Here is a 22,672-nt window from a genome sequence, read left to right as displayed (position 1 = left end):
AGCAGCCAAGAACTCAGAAGGGTAGAAGGAAAATGATTTTTCCTCCCTTATACCTATCGACCTCTAACTTCCTTCCTCCCCTGAGGTCTCCCCAGCTCCAGGCAGCTATTTGGGACCAGACCTATTAAACTTTTGCTGAAAGTTTCACATGTGTGAAGCTCACATCTGGTCAATGGAACATACCCACTTTACTCATTCCAGCAAACTGGAGCTTCCAGCAAACTGGAGCTCTGGTGGATCCCTTTACAGTCATCTTTCCTTCACTCTGCCATGGAGACAGGGAGCCATCAGCAGTCTTTGCCTGTTGTAGTTCTCAAGTTTGAGTCAAACACCAGTCTGCTGTGTCCTCCAAACTCCAGGGGACACTTGACAAGCTCTCCAAGTTGTGACCTTGAAGCCCCTCTCCTTAGACTTGAGGTAAGGGGCAGGCATCCACTCCCTTCTGCCCTTAGGGTCATAGGACACCAAAACTGTCTCGCCACATCCTGTCCTAATCTTCACAATCCCCACAACTTTATATCCTCGATGTGGGTAAGGTTTGGATAGCTTTCTGCATGTATTATACTGGTCTCCCAGCTCACTCACAATGTGGGATCTTTCCTTTGAACTTATATTAGTCGAGGTTCAGTTGCAGACAACAAAATCCAATGTATCTATTTTAAGTACAATAGAAATGCACTCTTGAAAAATAGAATATTAAGTTGTTGTTGCTAAGTCATGTCTGATTCTTTGTTACCCCATGAACTGCAGCACGCCAAGCTTCCCTGTTCTTCACTATCTCCTAGAGTTTGGTCAAACTCATGTTCATTGAGTCAGTGAGGCCATCCAACCATCTTATCCTCTGTCACCCCCTTCTCCTCTTACCCTCAATCTTTCCCAGCAACAGGGCCTTTTCCAGTGAGTTGGCTTTTCAGATCAGATGGCCAAAGTATTGGAGCTTCAGCGTCAGCATCAGTCCTTCCAATGAATATTCAGGGTTGGTTTCCTTTAGGATTGACTGGTTTGATCTCCTTGCTGTCCAAAGGACTCTCAAGAGTCTTGTCCAGCACCACAGTTGGAAAGCATCAATTCTTCAGCACTCAGCCTTCTATATGGTCCAACTCTCACATCCACACATGACTACTAGAAAAACCAGAGCTTTGACTATACAGACCTTTGTCAGCAAAGTGATGTCTCTGCCTTTTAATGCATCATCTAGGTTTTTCAAAGCTAGCTTTTCTTCCAAGGAGCAAGCATCTTTTAATTTATAGTCCTGAGTTTCTTGGAATGACTGTCAAAGCCACATACATGGTGGGGTGATTAAGGGGCCACTGCTTGTCCCACAGTCAGGACTCTGAGGAATCAGTAAACTTTCCAAATCAGGAAGCTACAGCATTGTGTCTGGTCCCATACTTACCCCATGTCAGCCACACTCTATACCAGCAAAATGGATGCATTTCTTCCTACTCAACTCAGTTCCAAATTTAAGTTTCATACAGATGCTTTTGATTGGTGGAGCCCAAATGATCTCTGGAGCCATGGCTGCCAGAAAGCCTGAGAAGTGATTTTGCAGACCTTTCATTACATGAGGCCCAAGAGAGGGAGGTGGGAATGGAAGCCAATTCCACAGCATCTGCCCAAACAATCTCAGCCAAAACTGAGATGAAAATAGTTCAAATTTTAAAGACTTTTCCCCCCTTGCTGTCAATGAAAGATAAACTGAGTAGAAAACAAACATCCCCTCTTTGTTATGTTATGGCAAATACTTTCTCTTATCTATCATAAAGTCATGTTATAATAGCAACTCCCTATTTCCCCCAAACAATATTTTGGATATTATTATGTGCTATATATCACCCTGAAGCCATAACAAGACATAGACCCAGAAAATAAATTCCAAAACTTGTGGTACTTTTCTTGGAAACTTCAGTGTGTTTTAAAAATGACTGTTTCTCGTCAGTCTCTTCTGTTCCTGGGATACCGACATGATCATTCATTGCACAGTGACATCTGGAAAATTCAGCTTCCTTGGCAGCCACATAAGTAAAAGCTGTTCCTTGTAAGTTGAGAGTTTTCAGAACATCATAAAATCAGAAATGATTACTTTAGGAACCAAGGGCAGGTCTTCTGGGATAGGGGCTGCTCTTTCTACCAATCCTGGGCTGCTGTACTGTGATCCTTCCCCAGGCTTAATCCCACCCTTTCTTTGAAAGACTTGCCTTGAACCGAACTTCCCACTGCATTCTGACCTTGCCTTATGTAAGATGCTCGCACAGCCCTGCTGAGGCTGAGTTCTCCTTGACTTCTGTGAACAATAAACTCATCTTTCTCTTTTCAAGAGGTTGTGTCGGTGATATTCAAGAAGCCAGCATTTTGATAATGTAATTAAACCCACCCATTTCTCCCTTATGACTTAGGTTCTGGGATCTTATCCAAGATGTCCTTCTCAACCTGAAGCACTGTAATATCCTGAATATTGTCTTTTACACCATGCTTGAAGATATTCTCATACATTGACTTTGTTAGCTTTACAGTTTTGACACAAACAGGACACAACAAAGCAATCTGTCCCTTAGGAGGAAAGGGGGCAGGATCTCGTGAATGTTCATCTCTACCATCTAGAGCTGTGCTAATACTCTAGCCATTAATCACATGTGCCTGTGTGCATTTAAATGAATTAAAATTAAATGAAAAATAAGAGTCAGTTCCTCAGTCACACGTGTCACATGCCAGAGCCGAACAGCCACACGTGGGAGTGGCTACTGTGTTGGCTGGGAAGGCATGGAACACATCGCTGTGGGGAACTTTCTTGGACAGCACGGTTTTCTCTATTTCTGTTTCAACAAAACTGACTGGCTGAGAAAGCTTTCGGTTTCTTGTTATAAATTTAGCATCTTATTAATACACATTACAACTTTTTATAGCAGACTGTACACTGTATTTCCATAACCGGGCAGTTTGATTAAGTGTTTCCATTTCACTAAAGCAGATTTTTTTCCCCTTAGAGAATCAAACTTCTGAATTTTAATTTTCCTTCCTCAAAGAAAGGGTTTGTGTGCTATTGTGGTGCCTCAATCCTTTTGCCCTATTCCCCTCAAGTCTACTCCAAAGCCATCTTGTGCTAGCTGAACGCGAGTGCAAGTGCAGCCCATCTGGGTAGATAATGAGGCTACGCTGGAGACTGGGGTGCATGGGGGCTGCTCGGCGGTGAGCAAAGAGTTGTGGTGAGGGGGTGCAGGGTTGGAGGGCAGGGTTCAAATGCCCAACTCAGGCATCTCTCTGTGAAGTCTGTGAAATGTGGGCAAGTCACTGGCCTGCTGTGCTGCACAGCCTCTGCAAGGAAAAAGGCAGGAGGCTTGAGACCCGCTCTGCAGTCCCCTCCTCATGTGAACAAGGCACTTGCGAGAATAGTGATGCAGGGTTGAGCAAAGCCGGCCTCACAGAAGTGAGAGGCTGCTTGGCCCTTGGCGGACTCGCAGGCTATCTAGAGAGGATGGAAGCATGTCCACTGCAGGATGGTGACAGAACACAGCACAGAATCAGCCAGGATGTGTGGCCAGATGCTACGTGCTCAGGGCAGGGTGGGGTGGCGGCAGCAGCCTGGAGTTCTCTGCACCGGCGTCTTGCGAGAGGGGCCTCTTGTGGCCCTCTGGCGAGTGAGGTGAGTGGGGAGCAGCCCTTGGAGGCATTGCAGGGGCTGGAGAAGTGGGCAAGCTCCAGGACAGCCTGAGGCAGGACCAGCATGGAGTGGGCCCACAAGGGGAGTAGACACAGGGGGCTAGAGATCTGGGGGTCTTAATGCAGGCCCAGGCCTCTAACTGAGCCGAGGAGTCCAGTTAACATGGCACAGCTGAGCACTCGCATGAGATCAGTGGTGAGGTCACAGAGTCATGGACAAAGTCGATACAGACCCTCCCCACTTTGTCTCCGTTAGCAAAAATTGATGTACTGTGTATGTGGGCCTATTTCTGGATCCTCTAGTTTATTCTATTGATCTATTTGTCTTTACACTAATTTCACACTGTCTTATTTACTGTACCTTCACAGCAAATATATCTATCAGATAATGTAAGTACTTCAACTTTGTTTTTCAAGATTGTTTTGGCTATTCTATGACCTTTGAATCTCCATATAAATTTTAGGACCATCTAGTCAGTTTCAATAGATAAAATGTCCATTGACTGGTGAGTGAATAAACAAAATGTATATCCCTACAGTGGAATGCTGTTCAGCTATTTAAAGGAATGAAGTACCGATACAACTTATTGCAGAAAGTACTGCTACAACATGGACGAATCTCAAAAACACTATGCTAAAGGAGCCAGTCACAAAACAGCACGTATTGTATAATTTTGTTTTCCTGAAATTTCCAGAATAGAGAAATCTATAAAGGAAGAAAGTAGATTAGCGGTGGCCTGGGGCTGCAGTGCTGAGACAGGCAGGAACAGGGAGAATAATAAGTAGGAAAATGGTCTCCCAAAAGATCTCCATGTGCTAATCCCTGGAACCTGTGAATGATACTTATATGATTAAAAAAAGGAGGAGTTCTTTCAGATGTAGTTATGGATTTTGAGATGGGGAGATTATTATGGACTAGGTGGTTAGTCAATGGCACCCCACTCCAGTACTCTTGCCTGGAAAATCCCATGGATGGAGGAGCCTGGTAGGCTGCAGTCTATGGGGTCGCTAAGAGTCGGACACGACTGAGCGACTTCACTTTCACTTTTCACTTTCATGCATTGGAGAAGGAAATGGCAACCCACTCCAGTGTTCTTGCCTGGAGAATCCCAGGGACAGTGGAGCCTGTTGGGCTGCCGGTCTATGGGGTCGCACAGAGTTGGATACAACTGAAGCGACTTAGCAGCAGCAGCAGGTGGTTAGTACTAAATGCAATCATGTATATCCTTCTAACAGGGAGGTGAAGGAGATTTGCACACACACAGAAAATGTTCCGAGAAGGTGGTGAGAAGATGAAGCAGAGATTTGAAGATGCTGACTTTGTTTTTGTACTTTTTTAAAAAGGGAAATCTGAAGATCCTTTTGTTTTTTAATTTTTATGGAGTATAGTTGCTTTACAATGCTGTGTTGGTTTCTACCATACAGCAAAGTGAATCAGCTATGCTGCTGCTGCTGCTAAGTCGCTTCAGTCGTGTCTGACTCTGTGTGACCCCATAGACGGCAGCCCACCAGGCTCTCCCGTCCCTGGGATTCTCCAGGCAAGAACACTGGAGTGGGGTGCCATTGCCTTCTCCGCTATATGTATGCATATGTCCTCTTTGGATTTCCTTTCCATTTAGGTCACCACAGAGCACTATGTAAGAGTTCCTGTGCTATGCAGTCGTTCTCATTAGTTATCTATTTTATGCATAGTGTCAATAGGGTATATATGTCAATTCCAAGGGCTTCCCAGGTGGTGCTAATGGAAAAGAACCTGCCTGCCAATGCAGGAGACATAAGAGACATGGGTTAGATCTCTGGGTCAGGAAGATCCCCTGGAGGAGGGCGTGGTAACCCACTCAAAGCATTCTTGCCTGGAGAATCTCATGAACAGAGGAGCCTGACCGGCTATAGTTCATAAGGGTTGCAAAGAGACATGACTGAAGCGACTTAGCAGGCATGTCAATCCTAATCTCCCAATTCATCTTACCTTTTCCCCTTTGGTATCCATACATTTGTTCTCTGTGTCTATGCCTTTATTTCTGCTTTGTAAATAAAATTGTCTATACCAATTTTCTCAGATTTCACATATATGCGTTAATATATATTTGTTTTTCTCTTTCTGATTTACTTTGCCTCTGTAAGACAGCCTCTAGGTCCATCCACACCTCTACAAATGACAATTTCATTCCTTTTTATTAAAGATGCTGACTTTGAAGACTTGAGTGATACAGTCACTAGCTGCAGGATGTTGGCACCACCAGAAGCTGAAGGAGGCATGGACCAGCTTCTTTCCTATAGTCTCTGAAGATGCTGTAGCCCTGCTAATACCTTGATCTTGGTTCAGTGATACTGACTTCAGACTCCTGGCCTCCAGGACTGTGAGAGAATACAAGTCTACTGTTTTAAGTCACCACATTTGCAGTAATAGGAGTAATAGGAAACTTATTCAGGGTGTGACTGCTCATGGCCATGGGTGATGAAATGTTCTGAAACTGGATTGTGGTGATGGTTGCACAACTCAGTGAATATCCCTAAAACCACTGGAGTGCACACTCTAAGTGTGTCAATTTTATACTGTGTGAATTATATCTCAATAAGACTGTTAAAAAATCTTTGTGACCTTGGGGTAAGCAAAGATTTCTTAGATATAACACCAAGGTATGATACATAAAAAGTGATATATTGGAGACTCCATAAAAATTTACAACCCTTGCTCTTGAAAGACACTATTAAGAAAATAAGAACCACAGATTGGGAAAAATATTTGCAAAACACATGTTTGATACAAGACCTATCAGGCTATATGAAGAGTCCTCAAACTCAATAAGAAGAAAACAAACAAATAAAAAATGAAGATTTGAACAGACTCTATCTCAAAGCAGATATATTGATGGCAAATAGGTACAACAAAAGATACTCAATATCATTAGTTATTAGAGAAATGCAAAATAAAACCACAACAAATACTACTACATGCTATTAGAATGGGGCGCGGGGAGAACAACACTTGATTATATCATAATGCTATGAAGGATAGGGGAGCAACTGGAAGATCACCGGTAGAAATGCAGAATGGTGCAGCCACATTGGGAAACAATTAGTTTTTTTAAAAATTAAATACAATCTTACAATAGAACCCAGGAATCCTGCTCTAGGTATTTGCCCAATTGAAACATAAGCCCTATTTCACAAAACCCTGTGTGTAAATATTTGTAGTAGTTTTATTTGGAATAATCCCAAACTGGAAACCAAATCTTATTATCCCTGAACTGGGAGGGATATGCATAAACAATTATGATACATCCATACAGTAGGATCCTGCTTTGCAATAAAAAGAAACAAAGTATTGATATGTTCAACAACACACAACATCTCAAGTGCCTTATACGAAGTGAAAGAAGCCAACTAATAGGCTACGCATTGGAGGAAAAGAAACCCTCCAACTCTGTTGGTGGGAATGTAAGTTGGTGCAGCCACAATGGAAAATGGTATGGAAGTTCCTCAGAAAACTAAATATAGAGTTGTTATATGATCCAGCAATGCCACTCCTAGGCATATATGTGGACAAAGCTGTAATTCAAAAAGATACACGCACTCCTATGTTCATGAGCATCCCTATTCACAATAGCCAAGACATGGAAGCAACCTAAATGTCAATTACCAGATGAAAGGATAAAGGAGATGAGATACATATATAAATAGAATACTACTCAATTTAAAAAGAATGAAATAACGCCATTTTCAGGAACACGGATGGAACCAGAGATTATTATGCTAAGTGAAATCAATCAGAAAGAGAAAGATGAATACCATGCGATATCATTTGTATGTGGAATCTACAATATGACAGAAATTAACTTATCAACAAAATAGAAACAGATTCACAGACATGGAGAATAGACTTGTGGTTGCCAAGGGAGAGAGGCTGGGGGAGGGAAGGGATTTGGAGTTTGGGATTAGCTGATGCTAACTGTTGGCTTCCTGGGTGGTGCAGTGATAAAGAAGCCACCTGCCAATGCAGGAGATGCAGAGGACACAGATTTGATCTCTGAGTTGGGAAGATCCCTTAGAGTAGGAAATGGCAACCCACTCCAGTATTCTTGCCTGGAAAATTCTATGGACAGAGGAGCCCAGTGGGCTATGGTCCGTGGGGTCACAGAGAGTTGGACACGACGGAGCACGAAGCAAACTAATATGTATTGAGTGGATGAACCACAAGGCCTTCGTGTAGAGCACAGGAAACTATATTCAGTATCCTGTGATAAACCATAATGGGAAAGAATGTAAAAAAGAATGTATGTACGTATAACCAAATCACTTTGCTCTATAGCAGAAATTAACTTCAATAAAAAAATATGCTAGACGCTGAACCATTCCATTTTATAACATTCCGGAAAGGGCAGAACTATAGAGGGAAAAAAACCAGATCAGTTTGCTAGGAACTGAGGGTGGGGTGAGGGGAAGTCTACAGAAAGACACTAGGAACCTTTGGGGGGGTAATGAAACACTTCTGTACAGGTCCCCCCGGGTTTAGCAGACTCCCAGAACTTTCTACTGAAAAGGGTGAATTTTACCTATGTAAATTAGATCTTAATTTTTAATCCAAAATAGGAAGACACAAAAATATCTTGCTGTGTTAAATTATTTTGTACATGAGTCTAATTAATGTGTACACATTTTTACACATAAATACAAATAAATCTTTCCAAATTTTCCTCAGAAACATTGAATCCAATTTATACTTCCTCTGCTGAGTGGAATGAGAGCATGTGGGTTTTAATTTTCTTGTCAACACAGCTGTCACAGTGAATGCATTTTTCACAAGGCCTCACTCAGGGCTAGGGGCACAGAGGGGGTTAATAGAAGCATAGACTTTAAGCACATGTGGTCGCCACAAGAGAGAAATGAGATGCCCTGAGTCCCGAAGCCATTTACTGTTTGGACGCAGGAAAGAAAGGAAGATACCTTTTGTGTTGGGAGGAGAGACAGTCTCTGAACTCAGGGGTCTGGGGAGCAGCGTTAAACTGGGGGAGAAAATGAAAAAGGGTGAATGAGGAAAGCACATTGAGAGGTCTAAAGTGACAACCACACCTCATTTCTACCTCAAGTGCCTAGTGCCACGTGTGCACATAAGACTGAAATAACCAATAAATGAATGAATGGATGTTGAGACTGAAATTTGCGATCAATAAAAATAAAACTTCCTTGCTTTGGGATTTGGGGGTTCAAGCTCATTTTAAGGCTGTGGCCATGCAGACTTGAGGATGTTTTACTCTGAGTCCCATCTAAGGAGAAAGTTGGCATAGGTGAGGAGGGGAGGATGCATAGTCATAGGGGTCCACCTGGGTCCCTACACGCCCAGGAGCGTATGACGCAGCTCCTGGGTGTCAGAAGTCCCTTCTCATTCTCAGCCCTGAGGACTAAGTGAAGGGTGGAGTCTTGAGCCAGATGCTGGGTCATTTTAGCTGGAGCCAGACAGCTGTATAGCAGAGATAGGGTGGGCTGAGAGGAAGTTGAGGAAGCATGCCTGTGTGCTGGCTGGGGGCCAGAACAGGGGAAGGGGGCCTGGGGGGTGTGGTTTCTGGAGTGGAGATGGGGGAAGGGAAACACTGGGGTGCTTTAGGAAGGCTGCAGCAGGGAGCAGGAGTCTGGACGGAGCTGGTGGGTGATTAGAGATGATGGTAGGAGAGGCAGAGAGAGGGATAAAGATAAGGAGACATGTGAGTATGGAAAAGGAGAGGCAGCTTCTGTGTGTGTGTCTATGTGAGTGTGTATGTGAGTGTGAGAGTGTTAGTGTGTACATAGTGTAACAGCATGTGAGTGTATATGTGAGTATGAGAGTGTGTGAGTGTGTGTATGTATGAGAGTTAGTGTATGTGAGTGTGTGTGTATGTTTGAGTGTGTGAATGAGAGTGTGTGTGTAGGTATGTATGAGAGTGTGTTAGTATATGTGAGTTTTCCCCTTCTCCAAAGAGATACTGCAGTTATATCACATACCCAATAGGCACCAGGACGTGTGTATATGTGTGTGAGTGTGTACGAGAGTGTGTTAGTGTATGTGAGTGTGTATGAGTGTGTGTATGTATGAGAATGTGTTAGTGTATGTGAGAGTGTGTGAGTGTGTGTGTATGTGTGCCCACATGTGAGAGCACAGGTGCTACTCCCTGAACCCAAACTTTATACTCCAAGTCTTACAATTTGCATCTTCTTTTTTCTTGTCACTGTGCTGTGTGCTTAGTCACTCAGTCGTGTCCGACTCTGCAACCCCATGGACTGTAGCCCACCAGGCCCCTCGGTCCACGGAGATTTTCCAGGCAAGAATACTGGAGTGGGTTGCCACACTCTAACAGTGACAAAAATAAGGCTACATCTGGGCATGTAAAGGGTTACCTGCAAGTGTGAGCATGAGTGACTGCTCGGACTAGCCAGGAGCCTGGGAGAGAGAAAGGCAGTGCCAGAATGAACGCATGCATTTAGGAATGAGTGAATGAAACAATGAATGGGAGTTTACAGGAAGCTCCATGTGAATGTGGGTGTGTGAAAAATGGGTCTGAGATGCCCTGCTGAAGCCCCGTAGCCTATACCCATGGTCTCTGAGCCAGAGGATTCCAGAGAAGTCTGTACCTGAGGTTCTAGAAACATCACACTCTCCCTCTAGGTGAATAACGGGCTTCAGAGGTCAGCACTCATATTGCACCAGATTCTGGGAGGGAGCCTGAAGAGGGTGAGAAGTCTTCTGACCCTGAGAGCCCTCCCTGGGTGGGGAGGCCCCAGACTGGGTGGAGCAGCCACACCTGCCTGAGGTTTCGAGGAAGAGGGGGCGGAAACTGCCCGGGCACCGCCCTCTCGTAGGCTCTGCGGGCTCCCGCGGGCTGCTGGTCACAGTGGGTCTCACAACTTCCTCACTTCCCTAAATGGGCAACTTCACATTTAGAACCCCAGGTCTTCCCTGGCAGACCCAAATGGCCCGGCCAGGATAGGCCTGGGCCCCTAACCTTGGATCCCTGCCCTGCACTGGGCTGTGCCCATCCCCACTGCATGGAGCCATGCCTCCCGCCTTCCTGCTGCTGTTGCTGCTGCTGCTGTGGCTCCAGGGCCCTGTCTCAGGTGAGAGGGTGGGTGGGTGGTTAGCAGGGAGGGAACGGTCTGTCCCTGGACCCCCTTCCTGCTTCTTTTGCCCAGTGATCTTGTGGGGTTGGAGGAGGAGGAGAAGGTTTGGCAGATCTAGTCGCCCCTTACCAGAGACCAGTGAGAAGTTTCCAGCCGAATAGCTGGTCCTGGGGAAAGCTAACCCAGGCCTCACCAACTAAGATAAAGCCCTGGACCCTCTCTGCACGGGCCCCTTTATCTGCCTGGCTTCCTCAGGACCTCTGGCCAGGGCCACTCCCTTTCCTCACACAACAAGCCCTCCTCCCTTGGGCCTCTGTCAGGAAAGCCCTGTTGGTTCTTTATAAGAAGCATTACCTTATGGATGTGAGTGCTGAACTTGCTTTTTCTTGGAACATTGGGGCCACAACACCCATCCCTACCCCCTGTCCTTGGCAGGGAGGGAAGCGATCCTTGAAGCCTTCTCTCCCACCCAACAGCTACTAAATGCTCTTTGAGGGGACCTCACCCAGTTCTGCCTCCCTTGCTGCCATGGCAACCAAGTTACCATTTCCTGTTCAGTTTCGGGCACCGCCTGTGAAAGGGCTGAAAGGTGGGCACACACGATCACAGTGCCCTGGAGATCCTTTGCAAGGTTGTCCCATCTGCACACCTCTCCCAGAAAGGCCCCCCCTGCCAGGGCAGAAGAGTGTCTCCTTGGGTCCCCCAAACCTGTCACCTGCCAAATAATTGAGTGGGATTATTCTGTTTAATTTGCATGGTACAAAGTGATACGAGAGAAGGCGTTATCTTACTCCAAGCCTCAACTCTAGCGGCAGCTGGGTTGGAAACTAAGGTGGACGTCTTGGATCCTGGGCTCTTTCTTGGCCATCACAGCTCTGGGCTCCGTTGGGAAAGCCTGGAGCAACCTGCATTGGGGAAAAGGAGGCGTGGATTGCACACGCACCACGTCTAAGGCGCTGTCCAGGGGCAGTCCTCACAGCCAACCAGAGACAGATGAGAAGACCTTACACGGTCTGCTCACACAGTCAGTGATGGAATCGAGTTTTACCCTATGTTTATTTAGACTCCAAAACGTCTGTTCTCTACTCTGTGTGTGTGTTTGCAGAAGACTCTGAGGGTGTTAGAGGAGTAACTGCTGAGGGAAGGTGGGTAGAGGGGCGGAGGGCCCCCACCGCAGCCTTCTCCTTCTTCCTGTCCCCTGGCTCGCCATCCTCTCCCTAGTTCTACCTCATCAGGCTGTGGATTATGAAGCTCATGTACCGCATCTGCTTCCTAGATGTGGGCATAAGAGGGCAACTTATAAGCAGTGAAGAACTGTAGAGTTCTTTGGTTTAAACACAAACGGGAGTTGATACACATGTTTGGACATACTGAATCTATGGGTTTTAGGAAACTAGAATATTTTAAAATTAAACATCAGCTAGAGTGAACTCAGACAACTTGTTATCTAAAAGATGACTAGAATGAAACTGTTTGTGAAACAAATAACTGCTGTTAATATTCTCCAAACCTGAATTTTCTTACCTGCCTAAGTTCACTGGGCTCTGGAATTTCAGAATGATGGCTTGAGTTTGTGTCTATATCTCATTGAGGGCGGGATAAAACCCTGAAGACGGGGCTTATCACTCTCTCATGGGACTAGAAAATGCCACAAAGAAAAGGGCTGTGTCTGCTAAAGTTCCCTAAATGTAAGGGCTAAGCTTCCTTTGTTAAACTAGGGGCTCCCTGTGGGCTATGCCTGTGTCTCCACCATTATACTGGGAGTTCCCCTGTGTGTATCTAGCTAGCCCTGTATCTTCCTCATCATTTTAGGATTTCTCCAAGGGCACAGGACTACTGTCTTCCCCATCAGTCTGGGAACTCCTAGTGGGCAGGGCTAGTGTCTCCTCCAACAGACTGAGAGCTCCCTGGGGGAGGGGGCCTATGTCCCCCTCCATCAGAGTTGGGCTGTATTTCTCCTTTGAGTTCCATGAGAGCAGAGCAATAGCCACCTGCCTCTACACCACAAGTTTCGAGTTTCGAGATGCTTCCTTCCTCCTTCCTCAACCAGTCGTGTCTCCCCAGGTGCCCCCATGGAGCATGTGTACTCAAAATTGCAGCACTTCGAAGGGGAGACTCTGTCTGTGCAGTGCTCCTACAAGAGCCGCAAAAACCACCTGGAGGGTAAGGTTTGGTGCAAAATCAGGAGGAGGAAGTGCGAGACTGGGTTCACCCGTGTGGGGGTGCAGGGGCCACGCTACTTGCTGCAGGATGATACCCAGGCCAAGGTGGTCAACATCACCATGGCGGCCCTCAGGCTCCAGGACTCGGGCCGGTACTGGTGCATGCGCAACAGCTCCGGCATCCTCTACCCTCTGATGGGCTTCCTGCTGGAAGTGTCTCCAGGTGAGCAGGCCTGCTGGGGCGCTGGGATGCTGGGGGGTGTCTTCCCGCCCTGTAGTCCACTGACATCAAAGATAACAAGGATGATAATAATCCATCAGTGGGCATGATGGACAGTGGGATTTTCACAGTTCTCTCACAGACACCTTCATGGGCATTTTACAGATGAAGAATATTAGATGTAAAAAGTCCTTTGTGGCTCTGACCTTGTTCAGGATCACAGAGCTAGCAAGTGGACGGGATGAGATTCGAACTCAGGACTCTTTGTATTTTGTTTTAGTCAATCATTTGTTCAGTATTTATTCACTGTGCCCTGATTCTCTGCCAGGCACGATTCTAGGCTCTGAGGACACAGTGGTGAGTAAAACCAGACACATTCCTGTCCTATGGGAGGTGACAGGCAATAACACATCATCCGACAAACAGTTGCAGATAGCAGTGAATGTTCTTAAGCAAATAAAACAATGGGATGTACTAGGAAGTTCTGTGGTGGGGGGAGCGACTGAGTTAGTGGGGAGTCAAAGAAGACTTCCCTGAGCAGATGACATCATGCAGAACCTGTGTGGGATGAGAGTTTTCTAGTCCTGTTGAAAGTGGGTGGTTCAAAGGGCTTTCCAGGTGGGGAGAACTACATATGCAAAGGCCCTGAGGTGAGAAGAAGCTGATGCGTATTGAGTATTGGGCAGAGCAATAGAAGATGAGATTGGAGAGGCAAACAGCAGCCCTGATGCCCATGATATGGGGGTCTGAGTTTTATTCTAGGTACAAGAGGAAGCTATTGGAGAGTTTTAGAGGGTGATATTGTGCCTTGACCTTAAGATGATCAAAGCTCTCTCTTTAGCATGGAAAAGAGAGGAGGTCCAAGAACGAAGCCTGCACTCTTTCTACATTTACAAGATAGGAAAGGGTGAGGAGCCAGACAGAGAGCCTGCAGAAAGCTGCCAGTGACTGTGAAAATTACTTTCCACCCTTCCCGGTTCCTCTAAGCCAACTGCATCCCCATCTTCTGTTGGGTCTGAATTTGGGCAACTGCCATCTCTAAGATGCAGAGCAAATCTCATGCCTTCCTTCTCCAGTTCTGCTTTAGCCCCAGGGAAGTAGTCAAAACCAGTTTACTGAAGTCTTCATTTGTAGGGACACAAACATGAAATTGAGGGCGGGAGGAGAAGGGGATGACAGAGGATGAGATGGTTGGATGGCATCACTGACTCAATGGACATGAGTTTGAGTAGACTCCAGGAGCTGGTGATGGACAGGGAAACCTGGCATGCTGCAGTTCATGGGGTCACAAAGAGTCGGACACGACTGAGCGACTGAATGGACAGTAAACGTGAAATGGCTTTCCCCTTAGTGTATCTTCCCGCTGCACTGTTGGGTCTCACTTTCCTTCTCTGGACCACACTTTGGGGAGATTCCAACTTTGCATACCTTACTAGGAAATGAAAAATCTGCAAAACTTCTACTCTTCCACTGCATCTTGAAAACTGAGCTTTCTGGCCCCAGGCACCTGAGGTGGGAAAGGGGGACAGCTGCTGTCCAACCTCCCTCCTTCATCACAGGAGGTAGGGGAGGAGGGTTCCTCTCCATCATCTTCTCCTGGTCCTGTACCTCCCGACCCGCTGGCGTACTGCGGTAGGGATGAAGGTGAGGGAAACGGTTGCGTGACCTCACTGACCCTGCAGGAGGTCTCTCTCTCTGTGGACGTTACTCCTTTTCTGCCCTACTGTTAGATCCTCTGTGGCCAAGTGCTGGCTCTCCCAGGGCAGCTGTGTGTGTTCTTTGAACGGGTCCTTTGGGGGTCTTCACACTGCTCACCAGGATGATTTGGGAGATCTGGCTCCAGGTTGGCCTTTTCCCCTATCCCTACCTCACCAATTCTGCTTGTTCCGGTTCCCTCACCTAGAAAAATGGGCACCTTCCTTGGGGAGGCCCTCAGAGAGCGTCCGTGCATGCACGGCAGTGGGATGCAGCCACAGCCCTCTCCCCACCACAGCACCCCTTTCTCTCTGTTCTCCTGTTTCCTGATGAGATCGGCTCAACACTGCTCCCTAGACTGAGCCCTCACAGCTCCTGCCTGCTCCCCTTCCACCAACCAAACTCCAGCCTTCTTCTAGAAAAGGGGATGGTGAAGGCCTGCCCTGATGCATGGGGTGGCGGGACCAGTTCGGGTGTCTCTTAATAAGCCCCCAAGGAAGTCATTTGACCTCACTGCTCATAGTGTACTTGGGAATCGAGGTCTTTGATGCGTCCTCGTCCTCATCTCCGGATCCCAGTTGCCAACTGTGGAGCAACTGGGAAAGGTCACATTCAACGTCAGAGCAGAGAAATCTCTGACTTACAGGAATGAGGAAGGTCCAGAGAGTGACAAGAGAGGTGGGGGTAGGGAGGGAAGTGTCCTCTCGTCCCCGTGGCCAGATAGGGGACACTGAGAAACTTGGGAAATACCCTTCCTTCTTTGCTGTGCCTACTTCCTCCTCCTTGACCTCACCCTCTGGACACACACACACATGGTCCCTCAGCAAAGCAGGGTCCTAGGTCCAAGGGACAGCCTCCCCACCACCCCAGTCCCCAGACAAGCGTGTGGGCTGCCGTCAGCTGCTTCCAGAACCAAGACCCCAACCCAGACTCACCTTCCTCCCTTTCTGGTCCCTCAGCCTCCATAACCAAGGGAAACACTCCTCTCACGAAGCTGCCCAGCATCTTCCAGAGTGAAACAGTCGTTGCCACAGGCCCAGCGCCCACCTCAGGCCCTGGGAGCCCTTTCATCAGCCGAGGGACAGTGTTCACAGCTGGACTCCTCACCTTGGCCAGACCTCTGCCTTCTCCCACCTCCAGGAGCACCAGACTGACTTCTGTGATGGGCTCCAGTTTCTCCAGCACTAGCCTGTCCACCACGGGGCCTGGGAGGGCCACTGGGTCCCAGACTGCGACTGTGTCTCCCAGCAACACCCGAGCCTCCGCTGCAGCCCTAGGCTACACCTCCACTAAGGCCGCGCACCTCTGCACCGTGGGAGCCCCCACCATGGGAATGTGCCCCACCAGCAGAACTCTCCTCAACCACTTATTCCCCAGCAGGTACCTGGCGCGGGGGCTGGCATCGAATGCCGTTTTCCCAGACATGGGAACAGACCGCCTGAGCAGACCGCAAGGTGCAAATGTCACAGCAGAGCAGCCCCTGTCGCACTCACCACCCTACTGGGAATCCAGTCTGGGCTGCTGCTGAATGGGTGATGGGAAGCTGGGACGGACAAGGGACAGAAAGGATGGCGGCGGGAAATGAGGGTGGGGCTGGGTCAGCGCGGAGTCTGAGGATGAAGAGGAGAGGGTCAGGACTGCACAAGGGGAGCATCTCGGAGAGTAGGAAATGGGGACACTTTAATGTGGGTTCCCCCGGGAGTGGACTTGGAGACCAGGATACATGTTGTACTTGGAACACGGGACAGAGCAAGGGGAAGTGAGTCAGGGAAGGGAAGGCAGCAGACGGAGCACTTGCACAGGCTGGTCATCACCGTGGGCAGCAAGGGCTCAGCCCCACTGGGGAGAGTCCGGAATCCAGTGTCAGGCAGCCGTGTGGAGGGCGAGGAGGCCGGGGCCTTTATGTCCCACTGTTGGTGGTCGATGGGGGGCTGCCTGCTATGCATGGCATGGAGGGCACCAGCGACAAGAGAAAGCCGTCAGACCAAAAGTTTTTTTAACGGAGGTGCTGATGACTGGTGTAGATGGAAGTGACGTAGCAAAGGGGGATACAGGCAAGGAAAGGGGGATACAGGCAGGGAAAGGGGGATACAGGCAGGGTAACCACAGCATGTGTTCTGGAGGACAGAGATGGGAAGTGCCATCCTCGGTCACCCTGGGGAGAGTAAGACTCTTGGCCTCTTCTGTCACAAATGGGTGTCTCTTAGAGCCCCCGCCCTCAGCAGAGAGGACTCCCCCCAATACTGGAGAGACGCATGCCTTTGCTGGGGGCTGGGGGCTTCGTCCCCCTGACCTTTGAGCACCTCACTTCCTTCTCCCGCAGCTCGGTCCCCAAGGAAGAGAGGCCGTCTCTCCCCGTGGGGACTGGCGGGTCCCACTCTTCTTGCATGGGATGTGGGAAGATGTGGGCCCGGGTGGGGTGCCCAGTACTCATCTTCTCCTGGCCCTGTCCTGTCTCCCCAGATACCTTGAATTTTATCCCATGGTGCTCGTCGGGGTGCTGGCACTGCTCCCCATGCTTGTGATGCTGATCGTGGTCTACGGCTTCTGGAAGAAGAGACACATGGGAAGTGAGTAGAACCCAACCCTCGCAGCCCCCCAAGGACAGAGCGCTGGGGAGTCTGACACCCTTTCCAAAGCCCGACTGCCCCCAGTCTCCAGGCGGTCGGTCCTCACCTGCGTCCACTCAGGAGGACCATTCGACACCCAGGAGAGGGGGAGGGTGGGCAGGCAGTGACTGCTCAGTGGAACCTTCTGGGGCCCAGCCACTTGGAAGCGGAGGCAGAGGCAGAGCGGCTGGCCTGGGAGCTTCGGGGGCTGAGCAGGACTGCCCTTTGCATCTCTCCCCGTCCTCGCAGGCTACAGCGTGTGCCGTGACCCTGCCAGATCCTGCAAGGACTCGCCTGCAAGACCGGAACCTCCCTGGAGGTCCGCTTGGTCTGAAGCCACTCAACTGTGGGGTGGGGAGGAGCTTCTCCCAGAGGGGCCCCGGGAGACCCCCAGAAGACTCCTCAGAGGAGGAGCGAAGACGGGGACGTGTCTGGGTTGGAGCCGGGCTGGGGGTGAGGACTGTGCAACCTGGACTCAGGTCTTCCTGGAACCGGAGGCTGTGCCGCATCTACTTGGTTCCCCTGGGCTGCTGGGAACCTGGCGGGGGTGGGAGTCAGAGCACGTGGCACTAGGCAGGAAGTCTCTGAGGGTTTGGGGCGCCACTGAGATGGTTCTCCTGGGAGCCACAGATCCCAGGGGCCCCAGCTAGGTGGCAGACAAGCCCCGAGGGTGCTGTTTGCAGACAGAGAACCTCTGCTACATTCAGCCTCGGAACCTCTTACTACAGAGCTGAGGGGGGAGGGGTGGACAGCTGGGGCCACTCTCTCCCGACCCAGGGCCCTGTCCTCAGTTTCCCTCTGCTCCCCTCAAGCGTCCCTATGCTCCTGGGGGAAGAAAGAGTCCCAGAAGCAGCTTATGTCACAAGGGTCCCACCCCAGAGGAGAAACAGTGACTAAGAGGTGGGGGTCGATAGAGGCCCTGGGGACCCCAGAGCTATCTAAGCCTCCCAACCCCCTGGGCCGAGCATCCTCTACCGGGCCTCCGTGTGCCCCCTGGCCTGACCACAGCTGCTTGTCCCTCAGGTCCCGGGTGCCAGTGGAGCCCACGCCCCCACTGCTGCCTGCTCTGAGAGCCCTTGCCTGCAGGGCAAGCCTGTCCCTAGACCTGCATGCAGAGGCTGACCAAGGCTCTTTCCCCCAGTTCCCACACCCTAGCTCTGGGTCTGTACTCCTGGAAGGGATGCAGGGGAGGCCTGGGGTCCACTGGAGGGGAAGTCTTAGCTCAGAGAAAGGAAGGATCACTTCCCTCCAGGGGACTCATTGTTCCCTGGGAAAAGAGGACCCAAAGGTGACACAGCAAAGACAACTCAGAGCTGCCCGCAGCCTGGAGGAATTCCCTGAGCTGGGAGGGGGCAGGGAGGGGGGATGGAGCCAAGGAGCCTGGGTCAGGGGCGCAGTGGCCAGAGGAGTCTCTCCTGCCCCCCTTCACCCCCCGCAGCCCGCCCTCCAGCTCATGGCTCAGATTCAGCCTCTTCAGCAGCAAAGGCTAAAGAATAGGGGCTGGATTCCTCCCCTAGGGAGGGGTGTCCACCAGCCTGGGGCCACTGGATGAGAGCCAAGGGGTGCATGTAGCCTCTCTGCTCTCAGCCCTGGGTCATAGCCCTCCTTGGTAGGACAGCAAACATCAGAGTCAGGGGAGTGGCACAGAGGGGCCTTGGTGGGCAGCCAGCCCAGGGTCGCCACTCTAGGGTGGAGACGGGGAGAGAGGAAGGGGCAGGGGGCAATCCCGGCGGGGGGGACAGTAGGGAGGCAGCCCCTCTGCCCTGTGTCCAGGAGAAGACACTAGAGGGGAGACTCGGACTGAGGAACTGACAGGCCTGGTGCGGGACACACACGCGTGCGCACTGATAACCAGCCTCCTTATCAGGAGGGTGTGGCCCACACCTGGTGTATAACCAAGAGGGGGTTAATTTTCCCCCCGAAAAGCGCACACCTATGGCCCTGCCCCAGTTGAGAGCAGGATGTCGGGGAGAGTACTGCAGGGGCTCAGGACCGGGACCCAGGGGTGCACCTGTCACATGGGACCCTGGGCAAGTCACTGACCCTATCGGGCCTCAAGTTTCCTGTCTTGTGAAAGGGGACACTAATTCCTACCTCTCAAGACTGTATTCAGGATAAAACGGAATAACACACGAACCTCACACAACTGACAGAAAGACTAATGCTTGGTCCTCCAGTTCTTTTCCAGGTCTGATGCTTGTCACATTCTACCTTTAAGACCGTCGGACCCTAAGTCTCTGTTTTGTCCTCGACTGCAAAGGGGTAGAGAGGGAAGAGGGCCACATGGTCTGGTCCCAGGAGGTGGGGCTGGGCGCAGGCAGAGGCCTCTGTGCCCTGATGTTATATAGGGGAGTTGTTAGGGGGACCAACCATCCCTGTTTGCCCAGGATGAGGGGCTCCTGGAACCAGGTGGACCTGCCTGAGCTGCCCACCCCTGGAGCCAGCTCTCACATGGACTCGAGCTAAGGACAGACACACAGCGCTGGGGAGGTGCAGACCATGTCCCCAGCTCCCCAGCCCTTAGGGGCCTGGGTGGTGTTTTTGGACCTCTAGGCCTCCAGGACATTTTCCTTGAAACCCTGGCCTCTCACTTCCTGCTACCTGTTGGCCCTTCTCCCTGGAGCTCCAGGAAGACCCACATCCTCAGCAGATCCAGGGCGGGCCAGTGCAGGGCAGGGCAGGTATCAGGCAGGCCAAGGCTACTGCTGCCTTTGGTGGACGAGATGAGGGACTTTCTGAGCAGTAGGTGAGGCGACAGGACACACCTGTGAAGGGTTTCCTGTCATGGCTAAGGGAAGGAGCAAATAAAGAAAGCCCAGCACCCACGGGATGTTTGCTCTGTGAGCCCTGATCTGAGCCCAGGGGACACACGTGTTCTTGCTGCGGGGCCAGCAGGCGAGCCTGGGGTTCACAGTCCCCCGTGGCTGCAAATGGGCTTCTCACTCTGCATCAGCCTGGACACAGCTGTGCTGTGTGGCCGGGCTCCTTCTTTAGGCTTCGGGGCTTCCTGCCCCGGGGCTGGGAGTTGTGAGGGCAGAAGGTGGCCTCGAGTCTGTCTGGAGCAGACCCCTCTCAGGGCAACCTGTTCCCCTCCATCCACTGACACAGGGAGTCTGAAGCCCTGGCAACCCCTGCCTTCTTGGCGATCCTGAAGGGTGGCCTGTCTCCAGAACTGCTCCTCAAGTGGCCTAGGGAGGTCTGACATCTGCCCATTCTGTTTCCCATCTTTTGCTTTCCCAGCCTCGTCCCTGAGCGTATAAACCTCCCTGCCAGTTGCTGCTCCCTATAAGCCCGATCTGCTCTGCGGCTTGTTTACGGACTTCTCTCTTCTTTGTTGTTTATTAACCATGAACAGCCTGTGACAATTGTTTTTCTGTAGCTCATCTACTGACCATTATTTTTTTAATGTGTTTGATTAGTGTGGCCTTTCAACAACCACTATGGACTGACAATGGCCAGCTGGGGGCTGGGGTACAGGCAGGACCTGTGGGGCGGAGATCCTTTCCCCTTCTCTCTCCCTCCCCATTCTTTTGCACCCATCTCCCTCTCCCCACCCGTCCCCTCTGGTGTTCACACCCTCAACTTTGCTCTCTCCTACCCTTGCCAGGGACCCTCCCTGCACCTCCATTCCTGGAAATGACTCTCCATCTCCCCCTACCCCCTTCTTCAGTCCCCATGGAATGTGCCAATCCCCAAGCAAGCCTGGATGGGAAGTCTCTGACCTCTGGGGACCTCAGAAGTGTTGCCGAACTCTCTCACTCACCTTCGGCCCCTTGCTTTTTTTCAGTGGAGAGGAGAAAGTTGAGGCTTGGGAGGAAGAGGTCGGATCGAGAAGGGAGAAAGGAGGAGGAAAAATAGGTTCTTAATTTGTTAACAAGTCCAAGTTTGTACTGCTTGCCGCATGACAGGAAAATAAATGGGACATGGAAGAGCAACTTCATTTGGAAAGCCAGCAGAACGGGCTCAAAGAAATGTCTTACCCGAGTCAGAATTCAGGCTTGTTTTATACTAAAAGTCTGGGTACTGCAGACTTCTTGGTGTCAGCCAGATGCTGGAGGGGAGGTGAAAATGCTTTGTTTTGGTAGTTCCTGTAAACTTCCAATAAGACAAATGTTATTCTCCATTCTGCAACTTTTTATCTCTGCATGAATGGAAAAGCATTGTACCTTTAAAGTTCAGAGCCCAAAATGGGCTATTATGTGTCTTCCAGGCTATAAACAACATTCTCAACCAGAAGCAAAAGCAATCCCTGGTGGTCCAGTGGTTAAGAATCTACACTTCCATCATAGGGGGAAGGAACTCAGATCCTGCATGATACGTGGTTCAGCCAAAAAAAAAAAAAGAAGGTTAAAATAAAAGAAACCTGGAAACAGTGTCAGACTTTATTTTTTTGGGCTCCAAAATCACTGCAGATGGTGACTGCAGCCATGAAATTAAAAGACGCTTACTCCTTGGAAGGAAAGTTATGGCCAACCTAGATAGCATATTCAAAAGCAGAGACATTGCCAACAAGGGTCCGTCTAGTCAAGACTATGGTTTTTCCTGTGGTCATGTATGGATGTGAGAGTTGGACTGTGAAGAAAGCTGAGCACCGAAGAATTGATGCTTTTGAACTGAGGTGTTGGAGAAGACTCTTGAGAGTCCCTTAGACTGCAAGGAGATCCAACCAGTCCATTCTGAAGGAGATCAGCCCTGGGATTTCTTTGGAAGGAATGATGCTAAAGCTGAAACTCCAGTACTTTGTCCACCTCATGCGAAGAGTTGACTCATTGGAAAAGACTCTGATGCTGGGAGGGATTTGGAGCAGGAGGAGAAGGGGACGACAGAGGATGAGATGGCTGGATGGCATCACTGACTCGATGGACGTGAGTCTGGGTGAAGTCTGAGAGTTGGTGACGGAGAGGGAGACCTGGTGTGCTGCAATTCATGGGGTTGCAAAGAGTTGGCCATGACTGAGCGACTGAATTGAACTGAACTGAACTGATCCCATATGGAAAGGCAGGGAGACAGGCTGATGGGGAAAAGACTGGGCAGAGAGAGTCAGAGTTCCCCGGAGCCTCAAGCAAGGCTCAGATGTAGCACCTGCAGCTGAGGGTCCTGCCTATAGGCTGAGGCCTCCCCTTCCTCTCCAGGCTGCCACTTCCCAGGCCGGCTTTGGTGGCTGAGCTGAATCCCTCGGACTCTGGCTCTCTCCTCTCAGGGGCTTGGTGCTGTCTCACTTCCTTCCCCTCGCCTGA

At 50.0% G+C, this 22,672-nt stretch overlaps 1 protein-coding gene across 3 annotated transcripts; it reads left to right on the top strand.

Moving 5' to 3' along the window:
- The first annotated feature begins 10,513 nt into the window (after positions 1–10,513).
- Positions 10,514–21,808, top strand: LOC147346771 (trem-like transcript 2 protein). Of its 3 annotated transcripts, XM_086370710.1 has the most exons (6): positions 10,514–10,746; positions 12,814–13,134; positions 15,786–16,206; positions 17,290–17,396; positions 17,685–17,754; positions 21,646–21,808. In XM_086370710.1, the coding sequence occupies exons 1-6, from the start codon at positions 10,686–10,688 to the stop codon at positions 21,650–21,652; spliced, it is 987 nt and encodes a 328-aa protein (XP_086226836.1). In that variant the 5' UTR covers positions 10,514–10,685; the 3' UTR covers positions 21,653–21,808. The 3 variants fall into 3 exon arrangements, with proteins under 3 accessions (XP_086226836.1, XP_086226835.1, XP_086226834.1); XM_086370709.1 differs by lacking the exon at positions 17,685–17,754 and having other exon boundaries at positions 10,551–10,746; XM_086370708.1 differs by lacking the exon at positions 21,646–21,808 and having other exon boundaries at positions 10,551–10,746; positions 17,685–18,525.
- Positions 21,809–22,672: the final 864 nt, after the last annotated feature.

The sequence above is a fragment of the Bos grunniens genome, chromosome 23 (assembly GCF_055505025.1).
Source record: "Bos grunniens cultivar Pamir isolate PY7600 chromosome 23, Bosgru_T2T1.0, whole genome shotgun sequence".
Taxonomy (NCBI): Eukaryota; Metazoa; Chordata; class Mammalia; order Artiodactyla; family Bovidae; genus Bos; species Bos grunniens.
Note: the sequence above shows the minus strand (reverse complement) of the source record. Positions and strands in the feature narration are given on the sequence as shown.